The sequence below is a fragment of the Bufo bufo genome, chromosome 3 (genome assembly GCF_905171765.1).
Source record: "Bufo bufo chromosome 3, aBufBuf1.1, whole genome shotgun sequence".
NCBI lineage: Eukaryota > Metazoa > Chordata > Amphibia > Anura > Bufonidae > Bufo > Bufo bufo.
In genome coordinates this window covers 545,034,976-545,057,979 of record NC_053391.1, presented here as the reverse complement: position 1 = coordinate 545,057,979, position 23,004 = coordinate 545,034,976, and the positions used below count along the sequence as shown (strand labels likewise).

General features: G+C 44.9%; 1 protein-coding gene across 2 annotated transcripts in view; it reads left to right on the top strand.

The window, feature by feature from the left end:
- Nucleotides 1-23,004, top strand: part of EPSTI1 (epithelial stromal interaction 1) — a 198,141-nt gene that overhangs the window by 43,607 nt on the left and 131,530 nt on the right. For both annotated transcript variants that reach the window (XM_040425422.1, XM_040425421.1), the window contains exon 3: nt 21,273-21,356. In XM_040425422.1, the coding sequence (XP_040281356.1) occupies nt 21,273-21,356 (84 nt within the window). The remainder of the gene's footprint in view (nt 1-21,272; nt 21,357-23,004) is intronic.

Sequence of the window (23,004 nt, the reverse complement as noted above, 5' to 3'; positions counted from 1 at the left end):
TACATGCATGCACTCTTACATACTGTCACGGATGATGTTGCAGATAGCTGGAAGTTATGGATAAACATCCGACTGGCTTGATCCCAAACTAAGGAGCATAAAGGTGACCCCTATAAAACCCTAAGCGCTCACTCTGACTGCTAAGCACATACAAGGGTCTCAGAGATAGACGATTGCATGCCCTCGTACCTAGACTGTGTGACACCTGAAAACCCTATAATAGTGAGGGGACATGACCACTGGCTCCCTGAGGGAGTCAGGGTCACCTAGAATCAAGCCAGCAAGGAAACACAATACATGAAAGGACTTATCTGAACAAGCAGTAACAGAAGTCTCCAGCAGTGAACACTTCAATCCAGGAAGTAGTATAAACCGCAAAGTGAGGCAGTATGGGAGGGAATATAAAGGGAGGCAATTAGTGTAAATAGGTGACAGCTGGGAGAAGAAAAGGAGATGACAAAGTGAAACCAAAACAAAGAACATCATGCAAGAGGTACAGAAGAACGTCTGCCAGATCTTCTCAGAGAGCTGGCGGTGACAGTACCCCTCCCTCTACTGGTGGACTCCGGACACTCAGAGCCCACCTTCTCAGGATGGGACCTATGGAAAGCCCTGATGAGACGAGTGGCCTTACTGTCCGCCACTGGGACCCACATCCTCTCCTCAGGACCATAACCCTCCCAATGAACAAGGTACTGGATAGAACCGCGGATAATGCGAGAATCCACAATCCTAGAGACCTGAAATTCAAGATTACCATCAACAAAAATCGGAGGAGGAGGCGGCAAAGAGGAGGGTACAGTGGGTTGGACATAAGGTTTTAATAGGGACCTGTGAAAAACATTATGGATCTTCCAAGTCTGAGGAAGATCAAGATGGAAGGCAACGGGATTGATGACGGACAAGATCTTGTAAGGCCCAATAAACTTAGGACCCAACTTCCAGGAGGGAACCTTCAGTTTGATATTCTTTGTAGACAACCACACCAGATCACCCACATTCAGGTCCGGACCAGGCACACATCTCTTATCCACCACACTCTTATATCTCTCACTCATCCTTTTCAGATTACCCTGAATCTTTTGCCAAATAAATGACAAAGATTAGGAAAATCTCTCCTCATCAGGTAAACCAGAAGACCCCTCTCCAGAGAATGTCCCAAACTGCGGATGAAACCCATATGCACCAAAAAATGGTGACTTATGAGAGGACTCCTGGCGACGGTTATTTAAAACAAACTCAGCAAGGGACAAAAAAGAGCACCAATCCTCCTGATTCTCTGCCACAAAACAGCGCAGATATGTCTCCAGATTCTGATTGACGCGTTCGGTCTGACCATTCGACTGCGGGTGAAAAGCAGAAGAGAACGACAACCAAACCCCCAAGCGAGAACAGAAGGCCTTCCAGAATCTGGAAACAAATTGCGTGCCCCTATCAGAAACGATGTCTGAAGGAATGCCATGCAATTTGACAATGTGATCAACAAATGCTTGCTCCAGCGTCTTAGCATTGGGTAACCCAGGAAAGGGAATGAAATGCGCCATTTTGCTAAAACGGTCCACTACTACCAGAATCACAGTCTTCCCCGAGGAACGAGGCAGGTCCGTAATGAAGTCCATGGACAGATGCGTCCAAGGACGGGAAGGAATGGGTAACGGGAGGAGAGAACCTGATGGTCGTGAATGAGGGACCTTGGCACGAGCGCAGGTCTCGCAGGCTGCCACAAAACCCTCAACCATTTTACGAAGAGCTGGCCACCAAAATCTCCGAGCAATGAGATCCACTGTGGCTCTACTCCCCGGGTGCCCAGCAAGGACAGTATCGTGGTGCTCCTTAAAAACCTTGTGTCGTAAAGCGAGAGGCACAAACAACCTCCCAGGAGGACAAAGATCAGGAGCCTCTGTCTGGGCTGCCTGAACCTCTGCCTCCAAATCAGGATAAAGAGCAGAGACGACCACCCCTTCAGCCAAAATGGGACCCGGGTCTTCAAAGTTCCCCCCTCCCGGAAAACAACGTGACAGGGCATCAGCCTTCACATTTTTAACCCCAGGGCGGAACGTGACAACAAAATTAAACCTAGAAAAGAATAAAGACCATCTGGCCTGTCTCGGGTTCAGACACTTGGCTGATTCCAAGTAGGCCAGATTCTTATGGTCGGTAAACACAGTAATAGGGTGTCTGGCTCCCTCTAGCCAATGGCGCCATTCCTCAAAAGCTAATTTGATGGCCAACAAATCCCTATCTCCCACATCGTAATTTCTCTCTGCAGAGGGGAGTTTCCTTGAGAAAAAGGCACACGGTCGCCATTTGGCAGGAGAGGGACCCTGAGATAAGACCGCACCCACACCCACCTCAGAAGCGTCCACCTCAACAATAAAAGGTAGAGAGACATCAGGTTGTACCAAAATGGGAGTGGAAGAAAAACTCTCTTTGATACTAGAAAAGCCCTTAAGCGCATCTACCGACCAGGAGGAAAAATCTACCCCCTTTTTAGTCATATCAGTGAGTGGCTTAACAACAGAGGAATAATTCAAAATTAGCTTTCTGTAATAATTGCCAAAACCCAAAAACCGCATCAGTGCCTTCTGATTCTCAGGAAGCTCCCAATCAAGCACAGCGTGGACCTTCTCAGGGTCCATGCGAAAACCAGAAGCGGAGAGAAGAAAACCAAGAAATTGAATCTCCGGAACCGCAAACACACATTTTTCCAGTTTAGCGTACAATTTATTCTCCCGCAGAATGAGCAAGACCTGACGTAGGTGGTCCCTATGAGTTTTGAAATCAGGAGAAAAAATATAAATGTCATCTAGATACACCAGTACAAATTTCCCCATTAAATGATAAAAAATGCTGTTCACAAAATGTTGGAAGACGGCCGGAGCATTCATCAAACCAAAGGGCATAACCAAATTCTCGAAATGACCCTCAGGGGTATTGAAGGCCGTCTTCTATTCGTCCCCTTCCCTGACCCTGACTAGGTTGTATGCCCTTCTTAAATCCAACTTAGAAAAAACTTTAGCCCCAACAATCTGGTTAAACAGGTCCGGGATCAGAGGAAGCGGATATGGATCATGAATTGTGATACAGTTCAGCTCCCTGAAATCCAGAGAAGGTCTTAAAGAACCATCTTTTTTCTTAACAAAAAAAACAAACCAGCGGCAACAGGTGACTTCGAGGGTCGGATGTGTTCCATTCTCAGGCTCTCAGAGATATAAGTACGCATAGCGACTCTTTCAGGTTGGGAGAGATTGTATAAACGTGATTTTGGCAGCTTGGCGCCTAGAATGAGATTAATAGGGCAATCGTACTCCCGGTGAGGGGGCAGCTCCTGGACATCACTCTCGGAGAACACATCCGAAAATTCAGAGAGAAAAGATGGTACAGTCTTGGTAGAAACCTCTGAAAGAGACGCCGTGAGGCTATTCTCTCTGCAAAAGTCACTCCAACCATTTATTTGCCTTGCTTGCCAATCAATGGTGGGGTTATGTTCAGTGAGCCAGGGTAGCCCCAACAGTAGAGGAGTATGTAATCCGCTTAGGACGAAACATGAGATATCCTCAACATGAGCATCACCCACAGTCAAACGGATATTGTGAAGTATGCCCTTTAACGATTTTTGAGAAAGTGGAGCAGAATCGATAGCAAAAAAAGGTATATCCTTTTCCAAAGTGCATACCTGGAAACCATGTGTTATAGCAAATTGATTATCAATGAGATTGACAGCTGCTCCACTATCTACAAAAATCTCACAAACAATGTTCTTGCTATCTAGCGCCACCCTGGCAGGTAGGACAAAACGGGAACTACAAGCAAATGGCAAACCTTCAATTTCCGCATCAACCTTGCCAATAGTAGCAAATGGAAAGTTTTTAGAGGGTTTTTTTCTTTTTGTTTCTTTATTACCCTCAGAAAACTCTCTGAATCTCCTAGAGGGGCAAACATTAGCCAAATGATTTATACCCCCACAACAGAAACAAACCCTCCTCTGAGAGCTGAATCCTCTACTATGAGAGGCAAGCAAACCCAGTTGCATGGCCTCCTGCTCAGAGGGGATTGAGAGAGACTGAGGCCCCTGCGCACTGAATGAGACCGCCCCACTGTCCTTGGACTGAATATGACAGGAAGGAGTGGTCTCTCCTCTCTCTCTAAAATGCCTGTCAATACGAACAGCTAGAGAATTGGCAGACTCCAACGAGGCAGGTCTCTCATGAAAAGCAAATGCATCTTTCAATCGCTCCAAAAGACCATGGCAAAATTGACTTCGGAGTGCAGCATCATTCCAACCAGTATCAGCTGCCCATCTCCGAAATTCAGAACAATATATCTCTGCGGACTGTTTACCCTGGCATAAAAGACGCAGTTTAGATTCAGCCAGAGCAATACGATCCAGGTCATCATATATCTGCCCCAGGGCTACAAAAAATTAATCCACCGATCGGAGGGGCCGTGCCCCCACCGGCAGCGATAAGGCCCAAGACTGAGCGTTATCCCTGAGCAGCGAGATGATGATCCCCACCCTCTGCTCCTCATCACCAGAGGAATGGGGAAGTAGGTGAAAATGGAGTTTGCAAGCCTCTCTAAAGCGAACAAAATTCTCACTACCCCCGGAGAACGTATCCGGAAGAGAGATCTTAGGCTCGGAACAAACTCCATGAACGCAAGCAGAATCGGTCACCTGAAACTGAGACACAGTTTTACGGAGATCTGCTACCTCCAGTGAAAGACCTTGCATGCGGTCAATCAAGGCTGAAACCAGATCCATGCTTAAGACTGTAATGGCGGTTTATAATGTCACGGATGATGTTGCAGATAGCTGGAAGTTATGGATAAACATCCGACTGGCTTGATCCCAAACTAAGGAGCATAAAGGTGACCCCTATAAAACCCTAAGAGCTCACCCTGACTGCTAAGCACATACAAGGGTCTCAGAGGTAGATGATTGCATGCCCTCGTACCTAGACTGTGTGACACCTGAAAACCCTATAATAGTGAGGGGACACGACCATCGGCTCCCTGCACTTAATACGGACAGAGTCAGGGTCACCTAGAATCAAGCCAGCAAGGAAACACAATACATGAAAGGACTTATCTGAACAAGCAGTAACAGAAAACCGAAAAGTGAGGCAGTATGGGAGGGAATATAAAGGAGGCAATTAGTGTAAATAGGTGACAGCTGGGAGAAGGAAAGGAGATTACAAAGTGAAACCAAAACAAAGAACATCATGCAAGAGGTACAGAAGAACGTCTGCCAGACCTTCTCAGAGAGCTGGCGGTGACACATACACACACTGTCATACATGCAGGCACTTTTTTAAACAAATTACAATACATATATATTCCTTCCTCACCTCATGGCCCTCTGTGTTGCTAGTTGTGTCCCCAGGTCCTGAGCCTCGCAGCAGGGCTGGGCTCCAGACTGATCACACAGGCAGCAGTCCTTCTAGCAGAGTTGCCTCATTGGAGGAGATCCTGTCAGTGCTATTGTATTGGCTGGTCCTTACAATAGCAGGAATTAGGCCCCTTTCACACGGGCGAGAATTCCGTGTGGGTGCAATGCGTGAGGTGAACGCATTGCACCCGCACTGAATCCGCACCCATTCACTTCAATGGTGCTGTTCAGATGAGCGGTGATTTTCACGCATCACTTGTGCGTTGCGTGAAAATCGCAGCATGTTCTATATTCTGCATTTTCCACGCAATGCAGGCCCCATAGAAATTAATGGGGCTGTGTGAAAATCACAAGCATCCGCAAGCAAGTGCGGATGCAGTGTGATTTTCACGCATGGTTGCTAGGAGATGATAGGGATAAGCAACCCCGGACCCCATTAAAGTCTATTCACTGTATTATTTTCCCTTATAACAATGTTATAAGGGAAAATAATAAAATCTACAGAACACCAAACCCGAACTTCAGTGAAGAAGTCCGGGTTCGGGTCTGGGTCCACATTCAGTTTTTTCTCACACGCGTGCAAAACGCATTGCACTGGCGCAGAAAAAGCTGAACAACGCAACGCAATCGCAGTCAAAACTGACTGAAATTGCATGCCTAGTCACACGATTTTCCCTGAACGTACCTGCATCGCATCCGGCCCTCACCCGCGACGCCCGTGTGAAGGGGACCTTACTCTGCTGTCTGTATACAGGAGGCCTCAGCAGGTGGGACAGAGCTACTGACCATGTGCATCCACCAGCATAAGATAGTAGGTAACAGCAATGTCTAAACACAGAATCATCATTAAAAAATTATTCCAATGGAAAAAAATATATATATTTTGCGTAATTATCCCTTTAATTGTACCAATGTAATATTTTACATTTCTAGTGGAAACTTTTTTTTTGTTAAAAATGTTCAAATATGAATTTGAATAATTCAAAGACTTGGAAATAAGCTCAGTCACTAGCATCCTATAGAGACCATTTAGGAGGTTGTTCATTACTATGACATTTCAGAGTAAAAACTGTAAGTTTCATCTCCTAGGGCCTAGTCAGATGGTCAAACTGTGAAACCTGTTCTTGAAACGCTATGACTGCATTATGCCACTCTTACAATGTACAAATCTTAAATGTTATAAAATAAGACAAACTCCAAATTGCTTCATCACAACTGTTTATTATTGTGCAAGACTCCATATAACCTGAAAAGCTTCAGCATAGCATTGTAAAGGATCCTAGTGGGGAATTTATCATGAGAAGAATTTTTGAAGCCAATTTTTTTTCAGTATGCCTAAGGCCTCATGCACACGACAGTTGTTTTCTGCGTCTGCAAATTGTGCGTCTTCCCCAAAAAACGGATGCGCATCATTTTTTTTGGAGGATCCGTTTTTTTCCCACAGATCCCTTGTTATAAATGCCTATCCTTGTCGGCAAATGTGAAAAAAGTAGGACATGCACTTTTTTTTTTGCTGAAGGGAAACACGGACAACGGACGCGGAACACAAATGGATGAACTATCAGCATTTTTTTTGCTGGCCCATTGAAATGAATGGGTCTTCATCCTATCCGGAAAAAAAAACGGAACGGAGGCCGAGAAAAACAAGGCCTTACTGTAATTTTGTCACGGATGGTGTTGCAGAAAGCTGGAACTTATAAATAAACATCCGACTGGCTTGATCACAAACTAAGGAGCATATGGGTGAGCCCTATAAAACCCCTAGAGCTCTCCCTGACTGCTATGCCCATGCAAAGGTCTTTATGGTAGACGATTGCATGCCCACTTACCTTATACTGTGTGACACCTGAAAACCCTATAATAGTGAGGGGACGCGACCACCGGCTCCCTGCACTTAATACGGACGAGTCAGGGTCACCTAGAATCAAGCCAGCAAGGAAACACAAATAAAGGAAAAGGACTTATCTGAGGAATCAGCAGTAGCAGCCTCCAGCAGTGAGCAACTCATCCAGGAAGAAGTATAAACCGCAAAGTGAGGGAGTATGGGAGGGAATATAAAGGGAGACTATTAGTGTAACTAGGTGACAGCTGGGAGAAGGAAAAGAGATGACAAAGTGAAACCAAAACAAAGAACCTCATGCAAGAGGTAGAGAAGAACGTCTAACAGACCTTCTCACAGAACTGGCGGTGACAAATTTGCACCAAATGTATCTAATTTTACAAGTTGTTTAACCCTTAGAGGACCAGCCTGCTTTCTGTTTTTGCGTTTTCGTTTTTCACCCCCCCCCCTCATTCCGAGTCATAACTTTTTTACATTTTTCCGTTCACATAGCCTTTTGAGGGCTTATTATTTGGTGGACAAGTTGTATTTTCTAATGGCACCATTTACAGTTGCATACAATTTAGCGGGAAGCAGGGAAAAATTTGCAATTGGGGTGGAATTGGAAAAAAACACATTCTTCTATGCAGTAAAATTGCCCTTTTACCTTCATTCTCCAGGTCACTACAATGACAACAATATCACACATGTATAGTTTTTCTTGCATTTTAATACTGAAAAAAATTAAAAACCTTGAAAAATAATTATTTCTGAGCCCTATAACTTTTTTGTAGTTATGCGTATGCACCTAGAGCCTCATTTGCATTTATTAAAACATCATTTTTCTTAGCAATGCGGGCACATATGAACATGGCCCTGGTGCCTTTTACTACCCTTAGGCTCCATTCACACGTCCGCAAAATGGGTCCGCATCTGTTCCGCAATTTTGCGGAACGGGTGCGGACCCATTAATTCTCTATGGGGATGGAATGTCCGCATCCGCATTTGCGGAGCGCGGCCCCGATCTTTGGGTCTGCAGCTCCGCAAAAAGATAGAGCATGTCCTATTCTTGTCCGCAGCTGCATTTCTATAGGGGTGCCGGGCGGGTGTGTTGCGGATCCGCAATTTGCGGGTCCGCAACACAGCACGGACGTGTGAATGCAGCCTAAATGAGCTTTGCCAGTATTCTCACCAAAAAAAAAGCAGCCAGAGTCAACGAGTTGCTGTTAAATTCTACTAGACATCAGATGCAAACGTATACTTTTGAATAAGATATAGCTGTTTGGAGCATTTAGTTAACTTTGGTTGACTTAGGCCTCTTTCACACGAGCGTGACAGATTAGGTCCGGATGCGTTCAGGGTGCGTTCAGGGAAACTCGCACCATTTTGCAAGCAAGTTCAGTCAGTTTTGTCTGTGATTGCGTTCAGTTCTTTTTTTCCACGTGAGTGCAATGCGTTTTGATGTGTTTTTCACTCGCATGAAAAAAAACTGAAGGTTTACAAACAACATCTCCTAGCAACCATCAGTGAAAAACGCATTGCATCCGCACTTGCTTCCGCATGTAATGCATTTTTCACTAAAGCCCCATTAACTTCTATGGGGCCAGGACTGCGTGAAAAACGCAGAATATAGAACATGCTGCATTTTTCACTCAACGCAGAACTGATGCGTGAAAAAAAAACGCTCATGTACACAGACCCATTGAAGTGAATAGGTCAGGATTCAGTGCGGGTGCTATGTGTTCATGTCATGCATTGCACCTGAGCGGAAAACTCGCTTGTGTAAGGCCCCTTTCACACGGGGGTTGCGGAAAAATGTGCGGGTGCGTTGCGGGAACACCCGCGATTTTTCCGCGCGAGTGCAAAACATTGTAATGCGTTTTGCACGCGCGTGAGAAAAATCGCGCATGTTTGGTACCCAAACCCGAACTTCTTCACAGAAGTTCGGGCTTGGGATCGGTGTTCTGTAAATAGTATTATTTTCCCTTATAACATGGTTATAAGGGAAAATAATAGCATTCTGAATACAGAATGCAAAGTAAAATAGCGCTGGAGGGGTTAAAAAAATAAATAAAATAATTTAACTCACCTTAATCCACTTGCTCGCGTAGCCCGGCATCTCCTTGTGTCTCCTTTGTTGAAGGACCTACGGTGAGCATTAAATACAGTTACAGGACCTTTGATGACGTCACTCCGGTCATCACATGGTACGTCACATGATCTTTTACCATGGTGATTCACCATGGTAAAAGATCATGTGACGTACCATGTGATGACCGGAGTGACATCATCAAAGGTCCTGTAACTGTATTTAATGCTCACCGTAGGTCCTTCAACAAAGGAGACACAAGGAGATGCCGGGCTACGCGAGCAAGTGGATTAAGGTGAGTTAAATTATTATTTTATTTTTTTTAACCCCTCCAGCGCTATTTTACTTTGCATTCTGTATTCAGAATGCTATTATTTTCCCTTATAACCATGTTATAAGGGAAAATAATAATGATCGGGTCTCCATCCCGATCGTCTCCTAGCAACCGTGCGTGAAAATCGCACCGCATCCGCACTTGCTTGCGGATGCTTGCGATTTTCACGCAACCCCATTCACTTCTATGGGGCCTGCGTTGCATGAAAAACGCAGAATATAGAGCATGCTGCGATTTTCACGCAACGCATAAGTGATGCGTGAAAATCACCGCTCATCTGAACAGCCCCATAGAAATGAATGGGTCGGTATTCAGTGCGGGTGCAATGTGTTCAACTCACGCATCGCATCCACGCGGAATACTTGCCCGTGTGAAAGGGGCCTAAGGCATCTTGCACACACTTTTTTTTCCCGCAAAGTGAGGCAGTATGGGAGGGAATATAAAGGGAGGCAATTAGTGTAAATAGGTGACAGCTGGGAGAAGGAAAGGAGATGACAAAGTGAAACCAAAACAAAGAACATCATGCAAGAGGTACAGAAGAACGTCTGCCAGATCTTCTCAGAGAGCTGGCGGTGACAGTACCCCTCCCTCTACTGGTGGACTCCGGACACTCAGAGCCCACCTTCTCAGGATGGGACCTATGGAAAGCCCTGATGAGACGAGTGGCCTTACTGTCCGCCACTGGGACCCACATCCTCTCCTCAGGACCATAACCCTCCCAATGAACAAGGTACTGGATAGAACCGCGGATAATGCGAGAATCCACAATCCTAGAGACCTGAAATTCAAGATTACCATCAACAAAAATCGGAGGAGGAGGCAAAGAGGAGGGTACAGTGGGTTGGACATAAGGTTTTAATAGGGACCTGTGAAAAACATTATGGATCTTCCAAGTCTGAGGAAGATCAAGATGGAAGGCAACGGGATTGATGACGGACAAGATCTTGTAAGGCCCAATAAACTTAGGACCCAACTTCCAGGAGGGAACCTTCAGTTTGATATTCTTTGTAGACAACCACACCAGATCACCCACATTCAGGTCCGGACCAGGCACACATCTCTTATCCACCACACTCTTATATCTCTCACTCATCCTTTTCAGATTACCCTGAATCTTTTGCCAAATAAATGACAAAGATTAGGAAAATCTCTCCTCATCAGGTAAACCAGAAGACCCCTCTCCAGAGAATGTCCCAAACTGCGGATGAAACCCATATGCACCAAAAAATGGTGACTTATGAGAGGACTCCTGGCGACGGTTATTTAAAACAAACTCAGCAAGGGACAAAAAAGAGCACCAATCCTCCTGATTCTCTGCCACAAAACAGCGCAGATATGTCTCCAGATTCTGATTGACGCGTTCGGTCTGACCATTTGACTGCGGGTGAAAAGCAGAAGAGAACGACAACCAAACCCCCAAGCGAGAACAGAAGGCCTTCCAGAATCTGGAAACAAATTGCGTGCCCCTATCAGAAACGATGTCTGAAGGAATGCCATGCAATTTGACAATGTGATCAACAAATGCTTGCTCCAGCGTCTTAGCATTGGGTAACCCAGGAAAGGGAATGAAATGCGCCATTTTGCTAAAACGGTCCACTACTACCAGAATCACAGTCTTCCCCGAGGAACGAGGCAGGTCCGTAATGAAGTCCATGGACAGATGCGTCCAAGGACGGGAAGGAATGGGTAACGGGAGGAGAGAACCTGATGGTCGTGAATGAGGGACCTTGGCACGAGCGCAGGTCTCGCAGGCTGCCACAAAACCCTCAACCATTTTACGAAGAGCTGGCCACCAAAATCTCCGAGCAATGAGATCCACTGTGGCTCTACTCCCCGGGTGCCCAGCAAGGACAGTATCGTGGTGCTCCTTAAAAACCTTGTGTCGTAAAGCGAGAGGCACAAACAACCTCCCAGGAGGACAAAGATCAGGAGCCTCTGTCTGGGCTGCCTGAACCTCTGCCTCCAAATCAGGATAAAGAGCAGAGACGACCACCCCTTCAGCCAAAATGGGACCCGGGTCTTCAAAGTTCCCCCCTCCCGGAAAACAACGTGACAGGGCATCAGCCTTCACATTTTTAACCCCAGGGCGGAACGTGACAACAAAATTAAACCTAGAAAAGAATAAAGACCATCTGGCCTGTCTCGGGTTCAGACACTTGGCTGATTCCAAGTAGGCCAGATTCTTATGGTCGGTAAACACAGTAATAGGGTGTCTGGCTCCCTCTAGCCAATGGCGCCATTCCTCAAAAGCTAATTTGATGGCCAACAAATCCCTATCTCCCACATCGTAATTTCTCTCTGCAGAGGGGAGTTTCCTTGAGAAAAAGGCACACGGTCGCCATTTGGCAGGAGAGGGACCCTGAGATAAGACCGCACCCACACCCACCTCAGAAGCGTCCACCTCAACAATAAAAGGTAGAGAGACATCAGGTTGTACCAAAATGGGAGTGGAAGAAAAACTCTCTTTGATACTAGAAAAGCCCTTAAGCGCATCTACCGACCAGGAGGAAAAATCTACCCCCTTTTTAGTCATATCAGTGAGTGGCTTAACAACAGAGGAATAATTCAAAATTAGCTTTCTGTAATAATTGCCAAAACCCAAAAACCGCATCAGTGCCTTCTGATTCTCAGGAAGCTCCCAATCAAGCACAGCGTGGACCTTCTCAGGGTCCATGCGAAAACCAGAAGCGGAGAGAAGAAAACCAAGAAATTGAATCTCCGGAACCGCAAACACACATTTTTCCAGTTTAGCGTACAATTTATTCTCCCACAGAATGAGCAAGACCTGACGTAGGTGGTCCCTATGAGTTTTGAAATCAGGAGAAAAAATATAAATGTCATCTAGATACACCAGTACAAATTTCCCCATTAAATGATAAAAAATGCTGTTCACAAAATGTTGGAAGACGGCCGGAGCATTCATCAAACCAAAGGGCATAACCAAATTCTCGAAATGACCCTCAGGGGTATTGAAGGCCGTCTTCTATTCGTCCCCTTCCCTGACCCTGACTAGGTTGTATGCCCTTCTTAAATCCAACTTAGAAAAAACTTTAGCCCCAACAATCTGGTTAAACAGGTCCGGGATCAGAGGAAGCGGATATGGATCATGAATTGTGATACAGTTCAGCTCCCTGAAATCCAGAGAAGGTCTTAAAGAACCATCTTTTTTCTTAACAAAAAAAACAAACCAGCGGCAACAGGTGACTTCGAGGGTCGGATGTGTTCCATTCTCAGGCTCTCAGAGATATAAGTACGCATAGCGACTCTTTCAGGTTGGGAGAGATTGTATAAACGTGATTTTGGCAGCTTGGCGCCTAGAATGAGATTAATAGGGCAATCGTACTCCCGGTGAGGGGGCAGCTCCTGGACATCACTCTCGGAGAACACATCCGAAAATTCAGAGAGAAAAGATGGTACAGTCTTGGTAGAAACCTCTGAAAGAGACGCCGTGAGGCTATTCTCTCTGCAAAAGTCACTCCAACCATTTATTTGCCTTGCTTGCCAATCAATGGTGGGGTTATGTTCAGTGAGCCAGGGTAGCCCCAACAGTAGAGGAGTATGTAATCCGCTTAGGACGAAACATGACATATCCTCAACATGAGCATCACCCACAGTCAAACGGATATTGTGAAGTATGCCCTTTAACGATTTTTGAGAAAGTGGAGCAGAATCGATAGCAAAAAAAGGTATATCCTTTTCCAAAGTGCATACCTGGAAACCATGTGTTATAGCAAATTGATTATCAATGAGATTGACAGCTGCTCCACTATCTACAAAAATCTCACAAACAATGTTCTTGCTATCTAGCGCCACCCTGGCAGGTAGGACAAAACGGGAACTACAAGCAAATGGCAAACCTTCAATTTCCGCATCAACCTTGCCAATAGTAGCAAATGGAAAGTTTTTAGAGGGTTTTTTTCTTTTTGTTTCTTTATTACCCTCAGAAAACTCTCTGAATCTCCTAGAGGGGCAAACATTAGCCAAATGATTTATACCCCCACAACAGAAACAAACCCTCCTCTGAGAGCTGAATCCTCTACTATGAGAGGCAAGCAAACCCAGTTGCATGGCCTCCTGCTCAGAGGGGATTGAGAGAGACTGAGGCCCCTGCGCACTGAATGAGACCGCCCCACTGTCCTTGGACTGAATATGACAGGAAGGAGTGGTCTCTCCTCTCTCTCTAAAATGCCTGTCAATACGAACAGCTAGAGAATTGGCAGACTCCAACGAGGCAGGTCTCTCATGAAAAGCAAATGCATCTTTCAATCGCTCCAAAAGACCATGGCAAAATTGACTTCGGAGTGCAGCATCATTCCAACCAGTATCAGCTGCCCATCTCCGAAATTCAGAACAATATATCTCTGCGGACTGTTTACCCTGGCATAAAAGACGCAGTTTAGATTCAGCCAGAGCAATACGATCCAGGTCATCATATATCTGCCCCAGGGCTACAAAAAATTAATCCACCGATCGGAGGGGCCGTGCCCCCACCGGCAGCGATAAGGCCCAAGACTGAGCGTTATCCCTGAGCAGCGAGATGATGATCCCCACCCTCTGCTCCTCATCACCAGAGGAATGGGGAAGTAGGTGAAAATGGAGTTTGCAAGCCTCTCTAAAGCGAACAAAATTCTCACTACCCCCGGAGAACGTATCCGGAAGAGAGATCTTAGGCTCGGAACAAACTCCATGAACGCAAGCAGAACCGGTCACCTGAAACTGAGACACAGTTTTACGGAGATCTGCTACCTCCAGTGAAAGACCTTGCATGCGGTCAATCAAGGCTGAAACCAGATCCATGCTTAAGACTGTAATGGCGGTTTATAATGTCACGGATGATGTTGCAGATAGCTGGAAGTTATGGATAAACATCCGACTGGCTTGATCCCAAACTAAGGAGCATAAAGGTGACCCCTATAAAACCCTAAGAGCTCACCCTGACTGCTAAGCACATACAAGGGTCTCAGAGGTAGATGATTGCATGCCCTCGTACCTAGACTGTGTGACACCTGAAAACCCTATAATAGTGAGGGGACACGACCATCGGCTCCCTGCACTTAATACGGACAGAGTCAGGGTCACCTAGAATCAAGCCAGCAAGGAAACACAATACATGAAAGGACTTATCTGAACAAGCAGTAACAGAAAACCGAAAAGTGAGGCAGTATGGGAGGGAATATAAAGGAGGCAATTAGTGTAAATAGGTGACAGCTGGGAGAAGGAAAGGAGATTACAAAGTGAAACCAAAACAAAGAACATCATGCAAGAGGTACAGAAGAACGTCTGCCAGACCTTCTCAGAGAGCTGGCGGTGACACATACACACACTGTCATACATGCAGGCACTTTTTTAAACAAATTACAATACATATATATTCCTTCCTCACCTCATGGCCCTCTGTGTTGCTAGTTGTGTCCCCAGGTCCTGAGCCTCGCAGCAGGGCTGGGCTCCAGACTGATCACACAGGCAGCAGTCCTTCTAGCAGAGTTGCCTCATTGGAGGAGATCCTGTCAGTGCTATTGACTGACTGGTTTTAGTCCAATCAGCACTCCTGGTCAAAGTAAGACTGTTTCCACATGATCTAATTTACATAAAATTGCGGAGGCGGTGCTATGAATGCAGCACCCAGCTCCTCACTACAGCATAAGGACCCTGCGGGCTACAGTGGGCGGGAGACCAGGGACCAGCGCTCCTTGCTGTGCTGTCTGTGCTCTTCTTAGGTGCGGCATATCTGTCTGGGCAGCTCAGCAGGGGGCCCCATTTAGGGATGGGGGCCCTGGGAAATTGCCCTGTTTGCCCCCCCCCCCCCCCCCCAACGCCGGCCCTGGGTGTGGTGGATAGTGTTTGATGACAGATCAGGTTCAGAAGAATGATGTTGAGTGAGGGAGATGAATGAAGAAGAGTTAGATTAGGAGTATTAGAGGATGTGATAAGGGGATGTTTCTTTAGGGAGCACCTAAAACTGTGGGTGTTGAGAATTAACCTAATTGCTTGGAACTGCAGCTCAAGAGCAATCTTGAAGACCGGAGTGATAGGTTTTGATTTTGGGCGATGTTTGTCCTAAATCATTGCCAGAAGGAAGAGCATGGGTTGGGAGGCGGACAGAGATAAAGGAGAAGATGTAAGGGTGCAGTACTGTGGAGAGCTTTGCATAATCTTGAATGTGGAACCACTTGTTAAAAAATGATCCTTTGCCTACATGTCGCTGTCACTTACATATCATGGTGCCCCCTTTTGATTGCCTCTAAGAATGTCCATTTAATGTGTCCAGTGCTGGTGAAAAGAAACTGCTTCTGGAGCACTGATTTGTATTGGCTGGTCCTTACAATAGCAGGAATTAGGCCCCTTTCACACGGGCGAGAATTCCGTGTGGGTGCAATGCGTGAGGTGAACGCATTGCACCCGCACTGAATCCGCACCCATTCACTTCAATGGTGCTGTTCAGATGAGCGGTGATTTTCACGCATCACTTGTGCGTTGCGTGAAAATCGCAGCATGTTCTATATTCTGCATTTTCCACGCAATGCAGGCCCCATAGAAATTAATGGGGCTGTGTGAAAATCACAAGCATCCGCAAGCAAGTGCGGATGCAGTGTGATTTTCACGCATGGTTGCTAGGAGATGATAGGGATAAGCAACCCCGGACCCCATTAAAGTCTATTCACTGTATTATTTTCCCTTATAACATTGTTATAATGGAAAATAATAAAATCTACAGAACACCAAACCCGAACTTCAGTGAAGAAGTCCGGGTTCGGGTCTGGGTCCACATTCAGTTTTTTCTCACACGCGTGCAAAACGCATTGCACTGGCGCAGAAAAAGCTGAACAACGCAACGCAATCGCAGTCAAAACTGACTGAAATTGCATGCCTAGTCACACGATTTTCCCTGAACGTACCTGCATCGCATCCGGCCCTCACCCGCGACGCCCGTGTGAAGGGGACCTTACTCTGCTGTCTGTATACAGGAGGCCTCAGCAGGTGGGACAGAGCTACTGACCATGTGCATCCACCAGCATAAGATAGTAGGTAACAGCAATGTCTAAACACAGAATCATCATTAAAAAATTATTCCAATGGAAAAAAATATATATATTTTGCGTAATTATCCCTTTAATTGTACCAATGTAATATTTTACATTTCTAGTGGAAACTTTTTTTTTGTTAAAAATGTTCAAATATGAATTTGAATAATTCAAAGACTTGGAAATAAGCTCAGTCACTAGCATCCTATAGAGACCATTTAGGAGGTTGTTCATTACTATGACATTTCAGAGTAAAAACTGTAAGTTTCATCTCCTAGGGCCTAGTCAGATGGTCAAACTGTGAAACCTGTTCTTGAAACGCTATGACTGCATTATGCCACTCTTACAATGTACAAATCTTAAATGTTATAAAATAAGACAAACTCCAAATTGCTTCATCACAACTGTTTATTATTGTGCAAGACTCCATATAACCTGAAAAGCTTCAGCATAGCATTGTAAAGGATCCTAGTGGGGAATTTATCATGAGAAGAATTTTTGAAGCCAATTTTTTTTCAGTATGCCTAAGGCCTCATGCACACGACAGTTGTTTTCTGCGTCTGCAAATTGTGCGTCTTCCCCAAAAAACGGATGCGCATCATTTTTTTTGGAGGATCCGTTTTTTTCCCACAGATCCCTTGTTATAAATGCCTATCCTTGTCAGCAAATGTGAAAAAAGTAGGACATGCACTTTTTTTTTTGCTGAAGGGAAACACGGACAACGGACGCGGAACACAAATGGATGAACTATCAGCATTTTTTTTGCTGGCCCATTGAAATGAATGGGTCTTCATCCTATCCGGAAAAAAAAACGGAACGGAGGCCGAGAAAAACAAGGCCTTACTGTAATTTTGTCACGGATGGTGTTGCAGAAAGCTGGAACTTATAAATAAACATCCGACTGGCTTGATCACAAACTAAGGAGCATATGGGTGAGCCCTATAAAACCCCTAGAGCTCTCCCTGACTGCTATGCCCATGCAAAGGTCTTTATGGTAGACGATTGCATGCCCACTTACCTTATACTGTGTGACACCTGAAAACCCTATAATAGTGAGGGGACGCGACCACCGGCTCCCTGCACTTAATACGGACGAGTCAGGGTCACCTAGAATCAAGCCAGCAAGGAAACACAAATAAAGGAAAAGGACTTATCTGAGGAATCAGCAGTAGCAGCCTCCAGCAGTGAGCAACTCATCCAGGAAGAAGTATAAACCGCAAAGTGAGGGAGTATGGGAGGGAATATAAAGGGAGACTATTAGTGTAACTAGGTGACAGCTGGGAGAAGGAAAAGAGATGACAAAGTGAAACCAAAACAAAGAACCTCATGCAAGAGGTAGAGAAGAACGTCTAACAGACCTTCTCACAGAACTGGCGGTGACAAATTTGCACCAAATGTATCTAATTTTACAAGTTGTTTAACCCTTAGAGGACCAGCCTGCTTTCTGTTTTTGCGTTTTCGTTTTTCACCCCCCCCCCTCATTCCGAGTCATAACTTTTTTACATTTTTCCGTTCACATAGCCTTTTGAGGGCTTATTATTTGGTGGACAAGTTGTATTTTCTAATGGCACCATTTACAGTTGCATACAATTTAGCGGGAAGCAGGGAAAAATTTGCAATTGGGGTGGAATTGGAAAAAAACACATTCTTCTATGCAGTAAAATTGCCCTTTTACCTTCATTCTCCAGGTCACTACAATGACAACAATATCACACATGTATAGTTTTTCTTGCATTTTAATACTGAAAAAAATTAAAAACCTTGAAAAATAATTATTTCTGAGCCCTATAACTTTTTTGTAGTTATACGTATGCACCTAGAGCCTGATTTGCATTTATTAAAACATCATTTTTCTTAGCAATGCGGGCACATATGAACATGGCCCTGGTGCCTTTTACTACCCTTAGGCTCCATTCACACGTCCGCAAAATGGGTCCGCATCTGTTCCGCAATTTTGCGGAACGGGTGCGGACCCATTAATTCTCTATGGGGATGGAATGTCCGCATCCGCATTTGCGGAGCGCGGCCCCGATCTTTGGGTCTGCAGCTCCGCAAAAAGATAGAGCATGTCCTATTCTTGTCCGCAGCTGCATTTCTATAGGGGTGCCGGGCGGGTGTGTTGCGGATCCGCAATTTGCGGGTCCGCAACACAGCACGGACGTGTGAATGCAGCCTAAATGAGCTTTGCCAGTATTCTCACCAAAAAAAAGCAGCCAGAGTCAACGAGTTGCTGTTAAATTCTACTAGACATCAGATGCAAACGTATACTTTTGAATAAGATATAGCTGTTTGGAGCATTTAGTTAACTTTGGTTGACTTAGGCCTCTTTCACACGAGCGTGACAGATTAGGTCCGGATGCGTTCAGGGTGCGTTCAGGGAAACTCGCACCATTTTGCAAGCAAGTTCAGTCAGTTTTGTCTGTGATTGCGTTCAGTTCTTTTTTTCCACGTGAGTGCAATGCGTTTTGATGCGTTTTTCACTCGCATGAAAAAAAACTGAAGGTTTACAAACAACATCTCCTAGCAACCATCAGTGAAAAACGCATTGCATCCGCACTTGCTTCCGCATGTAATGCATTTTTCACTAAAGCCCCATTAACTTCTATGGGGCCAGGACTGCGTGAAAAACGCAGAATATAGAACATGCTGCATTTTTCACTCAACGCAGAACTGATGCGTGAAAAAAAACGCTCATGTACACAGACCCATTGAAGTGAATAGGTCAGGATTCAGTGCGGGTGCTATGTGTTCATGTCATGCATTGCACCTGAGCGGAAAACTCGCTTGTGTAAGGCCCCTTTCACACGGGCGTTGCGGAAAAATGTGCGGGTGCGTTGCGGGAACACCCGCGATTTTTCCGCGCGAGTGCAAAACATTGTAATGCGTTTTGCACGCGCGTGAGAGAGAAAAATCGCGCATGTTTGGTACCCAAACCCGAACTTCTTCACAGAAGTTCGGGCTTGGGATCGGTGTTCTGTAAATAGTATTATTTTCCCTTATAACATGGTTATAAGGGAAAATAATAGCATTCTGAATACAGAATGCAAAGTAAAATAGCGCTGGAGGGGTTAAAAAAATAAATAAAATAATTTAACTCACCTTAATCCACTTGCTCGCGTAGCCCGGCATCTCCTTGTGTCTCCTTTGTTGAAGGACCTACGGTGAGCATTAAATACAGTTACAGGACCTTTGATGACGTCACTCCGGTCATCACATGGTACGTCACATGATCTTTTACCATGGTGATTCACCATGGTAAAAGATCATGTGACGTACCATGTGATGACCGGAGTGACATCATCAAAGGTCCTGTAACTGTATTTAATGCTCACCGTAGGTCCTTCAACAAAGGAGACACAAGGAGATGCCGGGCTACGCGAGCAAGTGGATTAAGGTGAGTTAAATTATTATTTTATTTTTTTTAACCCCTCCAGCGCTATTTTACTTTGCATTCTGTATTCAGAATGCTATTATTTTCCCTTATAACCATGTTATAAGGGAAAATAATAATGATCGGGTCTCCATCCCGATCGTCTCCTAGCAACCGTGCGTGAAAATCGCACCGCATCCGCACTTTCTTGCGGATGCTTGCGATTTTCACGCAACCCCATTCACTTCTATGGGGCCTGCGTTGCATGAAAAACGCAGAATATAGAGCATGCTGCGATTTTCACGCAACGCATAAGTGATGCGTGAAAATCACCGCTCATCTGAACAGCCCCATAGAAATTAATGGGTCGGTATTCAGTGCGGGTGCAATGTGTTCAACTCACGCATCGCATCCACGCGGAATACTTGCCCGTGTGAAAGGGGCCTAAGGCATCTTGCACACACTTTTTTTTCCCGTTTACGTTCCTTTTTTTGCGTTCCGTTTACGGACCGTATACTGAACCATTCATTTCAATGGAGCTGCAAAAAAAAGGAAGGTACTCTGTATGCCTTCCGTTTACGTATTTCCGTTTTTCCATTCCGTTCAAAGATGGAATATGTCCTATTATTGTCCGCATAATGGGCAAGGATAGTACTGTTCTATCAGGGGCCAGCTGTTCCGTTCCGCAAAAAATGGAATGCACACGGACGTCATCTGTATTTTTTGCATATCAATTTTTTGCGGACTGCAAAATACTGAAAAAGCCATACGGTCGTGTGCAAGAGGCCTTAAACGGGCCTTATGATTCATAATTTATGATGACAAACAATACATTTTGCAAAATACATGGGCAGATACAGCAGTAAAAACATCACATATACAATATGCCTATTGCTTCTGTACTTTTTCTGGCATGTAAACATGAAAACATTAACATTACTGGTGAGCTTTTACGTTAACAACGAGGAAGGGCAAGGGCGCATATATGACACACAATAGAGTCAGTCTGCAGCTGTTCTTTTAGTAAGCAGATGGAAAATTAAAATACAATAATTGAAATTAATCATTTGCATAGTAATCTTGACTCAGTTTATGGTTCTCAAATAAATATACAATTACAGAGCGCATCTGTGTTAGATTACGAACTATGCTACTTCTGTAATGATTTCACAGTGACATTTGTCAGAGGATCAGTGTTATTAAAAAAGCCAAGTTAACAACACAAGAAAACTTTATTATTGTCTTTAAGTGGCAAGAAAAGAAGAAGAGGAATATGAGCGCTTCAAGGAATCTAAAAGGCCTGGACCTATACATCTGCCCCCTACGATACTGGGTGAGTAAAGAAAGGAAACAAAAGAGAGTGTCCTAATATGTAAACCAATTTACTAGTGTAATAATGCAATTTCAGACCTTTTACTATGTCCCTTACCCCTAAGAAGTGTCCTTAAAGGAGTTCTCTCTGAATTTTTTCAAATGGCCGCAAGCAAACAGTCCTAGAATGTGACTAGGACACGTTGCCTCCACTTGTAGTGCTGTTTGTGAGGGTTGAAGGATGCAGAGCCTCACTACAAACTGCGCTCCAGCACTTACATATGCTCCATATGGGGGGCTAATTTTTTGCGGAGCAATCTGAACTTTTCATTGATACCATTCTGGGGTGTGTATGACTTTTTGATCACTTTTTATTAAATTGTTTTGTAGAAAATAAAGCGACCAAAAATGTTGAATCGGCCATTTTTGCTGTTTGCCATATAGGGAAGATAATAAATATTGCTGGTGCAAACAGCAAACAGGTTCCCCTGTTCACTGATATGGAATTGGTGCACTAATTGCTATGCATCACCATGCATTAAAAATTATATGCTACAAATGATAGGCACTCGACGTCTGGAATCACTTTGAATGTACCATTTATTAATAAAACCTCATCAACTATATATATTGCTAAAAATATAATAAAATCACTAAATTAATATATTACTCAGGAAAAGTAAAGTGGGAATAACACTCAACAGTGGAATATGTCCACCTGGGGTAGACTCACACCTGTGGAGCTTGTCAATACGTCCGCACCACACAAACCCATTGTGACAAAAACCCTGCCAGAGATGTGCCACTGCAAAATAAATGCCGTCATCCAGTACATTCAAATGTAATGTTCCACACTATACATGTTATAAACCATATATGTTGTCCTGAGGGTACAGCGAATATATATGTTATGTATTCATTTAAAGGGAACCTGTCACCTGGATTTTGGGTATAGAGCTGAGGACATGGGCTGCTAGATAGCCGCTAGCACATCCGCAATATCCAGTCCCCATAGCTCTGTGTGCTTTTATTGTGTAAAAAAAACGATTTATATATGTAAATGAGGCTACTAACGTTTCCGGAGCCCAGCTATGCCCACTGTGAAGGAGCCCAGCACAGCCCTCCTTGCTCTCCGACATCACAAAGCTTGAGCGCCGTAATCTCGCGATGCGCGAGCTAGCGCATGCGCAGTGTCGGCATAGTGTTCCTTCCCTGCACTGGCATCAGCCTCAGGGAACGAACTGCGCATGCACTAGCTCGCTCATCGCGAGATTACAGCGCTCTAGGTTTGTGATGTCGGGGAGCAAGGAGGAGATTCGGAGGATGCGGGGCGGTGCTGGGCTCCTTCACAGTGGGTGTAGCTGGGCTCAGAGTCAGAGAACGGTGGACTCATTTCTCAAGCATGGAGAAGACAGGACTCATCTAAGGTTAATTAGCATATCTATAAAATCGTTTTTTTGACACAATAAAAGCACAGAAAGCTATGGGGACTGGATATTGCGGATGTGCTAGCCGCGATCTAGCAGCCCATGTCCTCAGTTCTATACCCAAAATCCAGATGACAGGTTCCCTTTAACCTTACTACAGTCGGCTGTTATCCCAATCATGTTACAGCGCTAGTTGGTCATGAAATTGCTACAAACTTATATTTCAGTCTTGATACCGGTGTT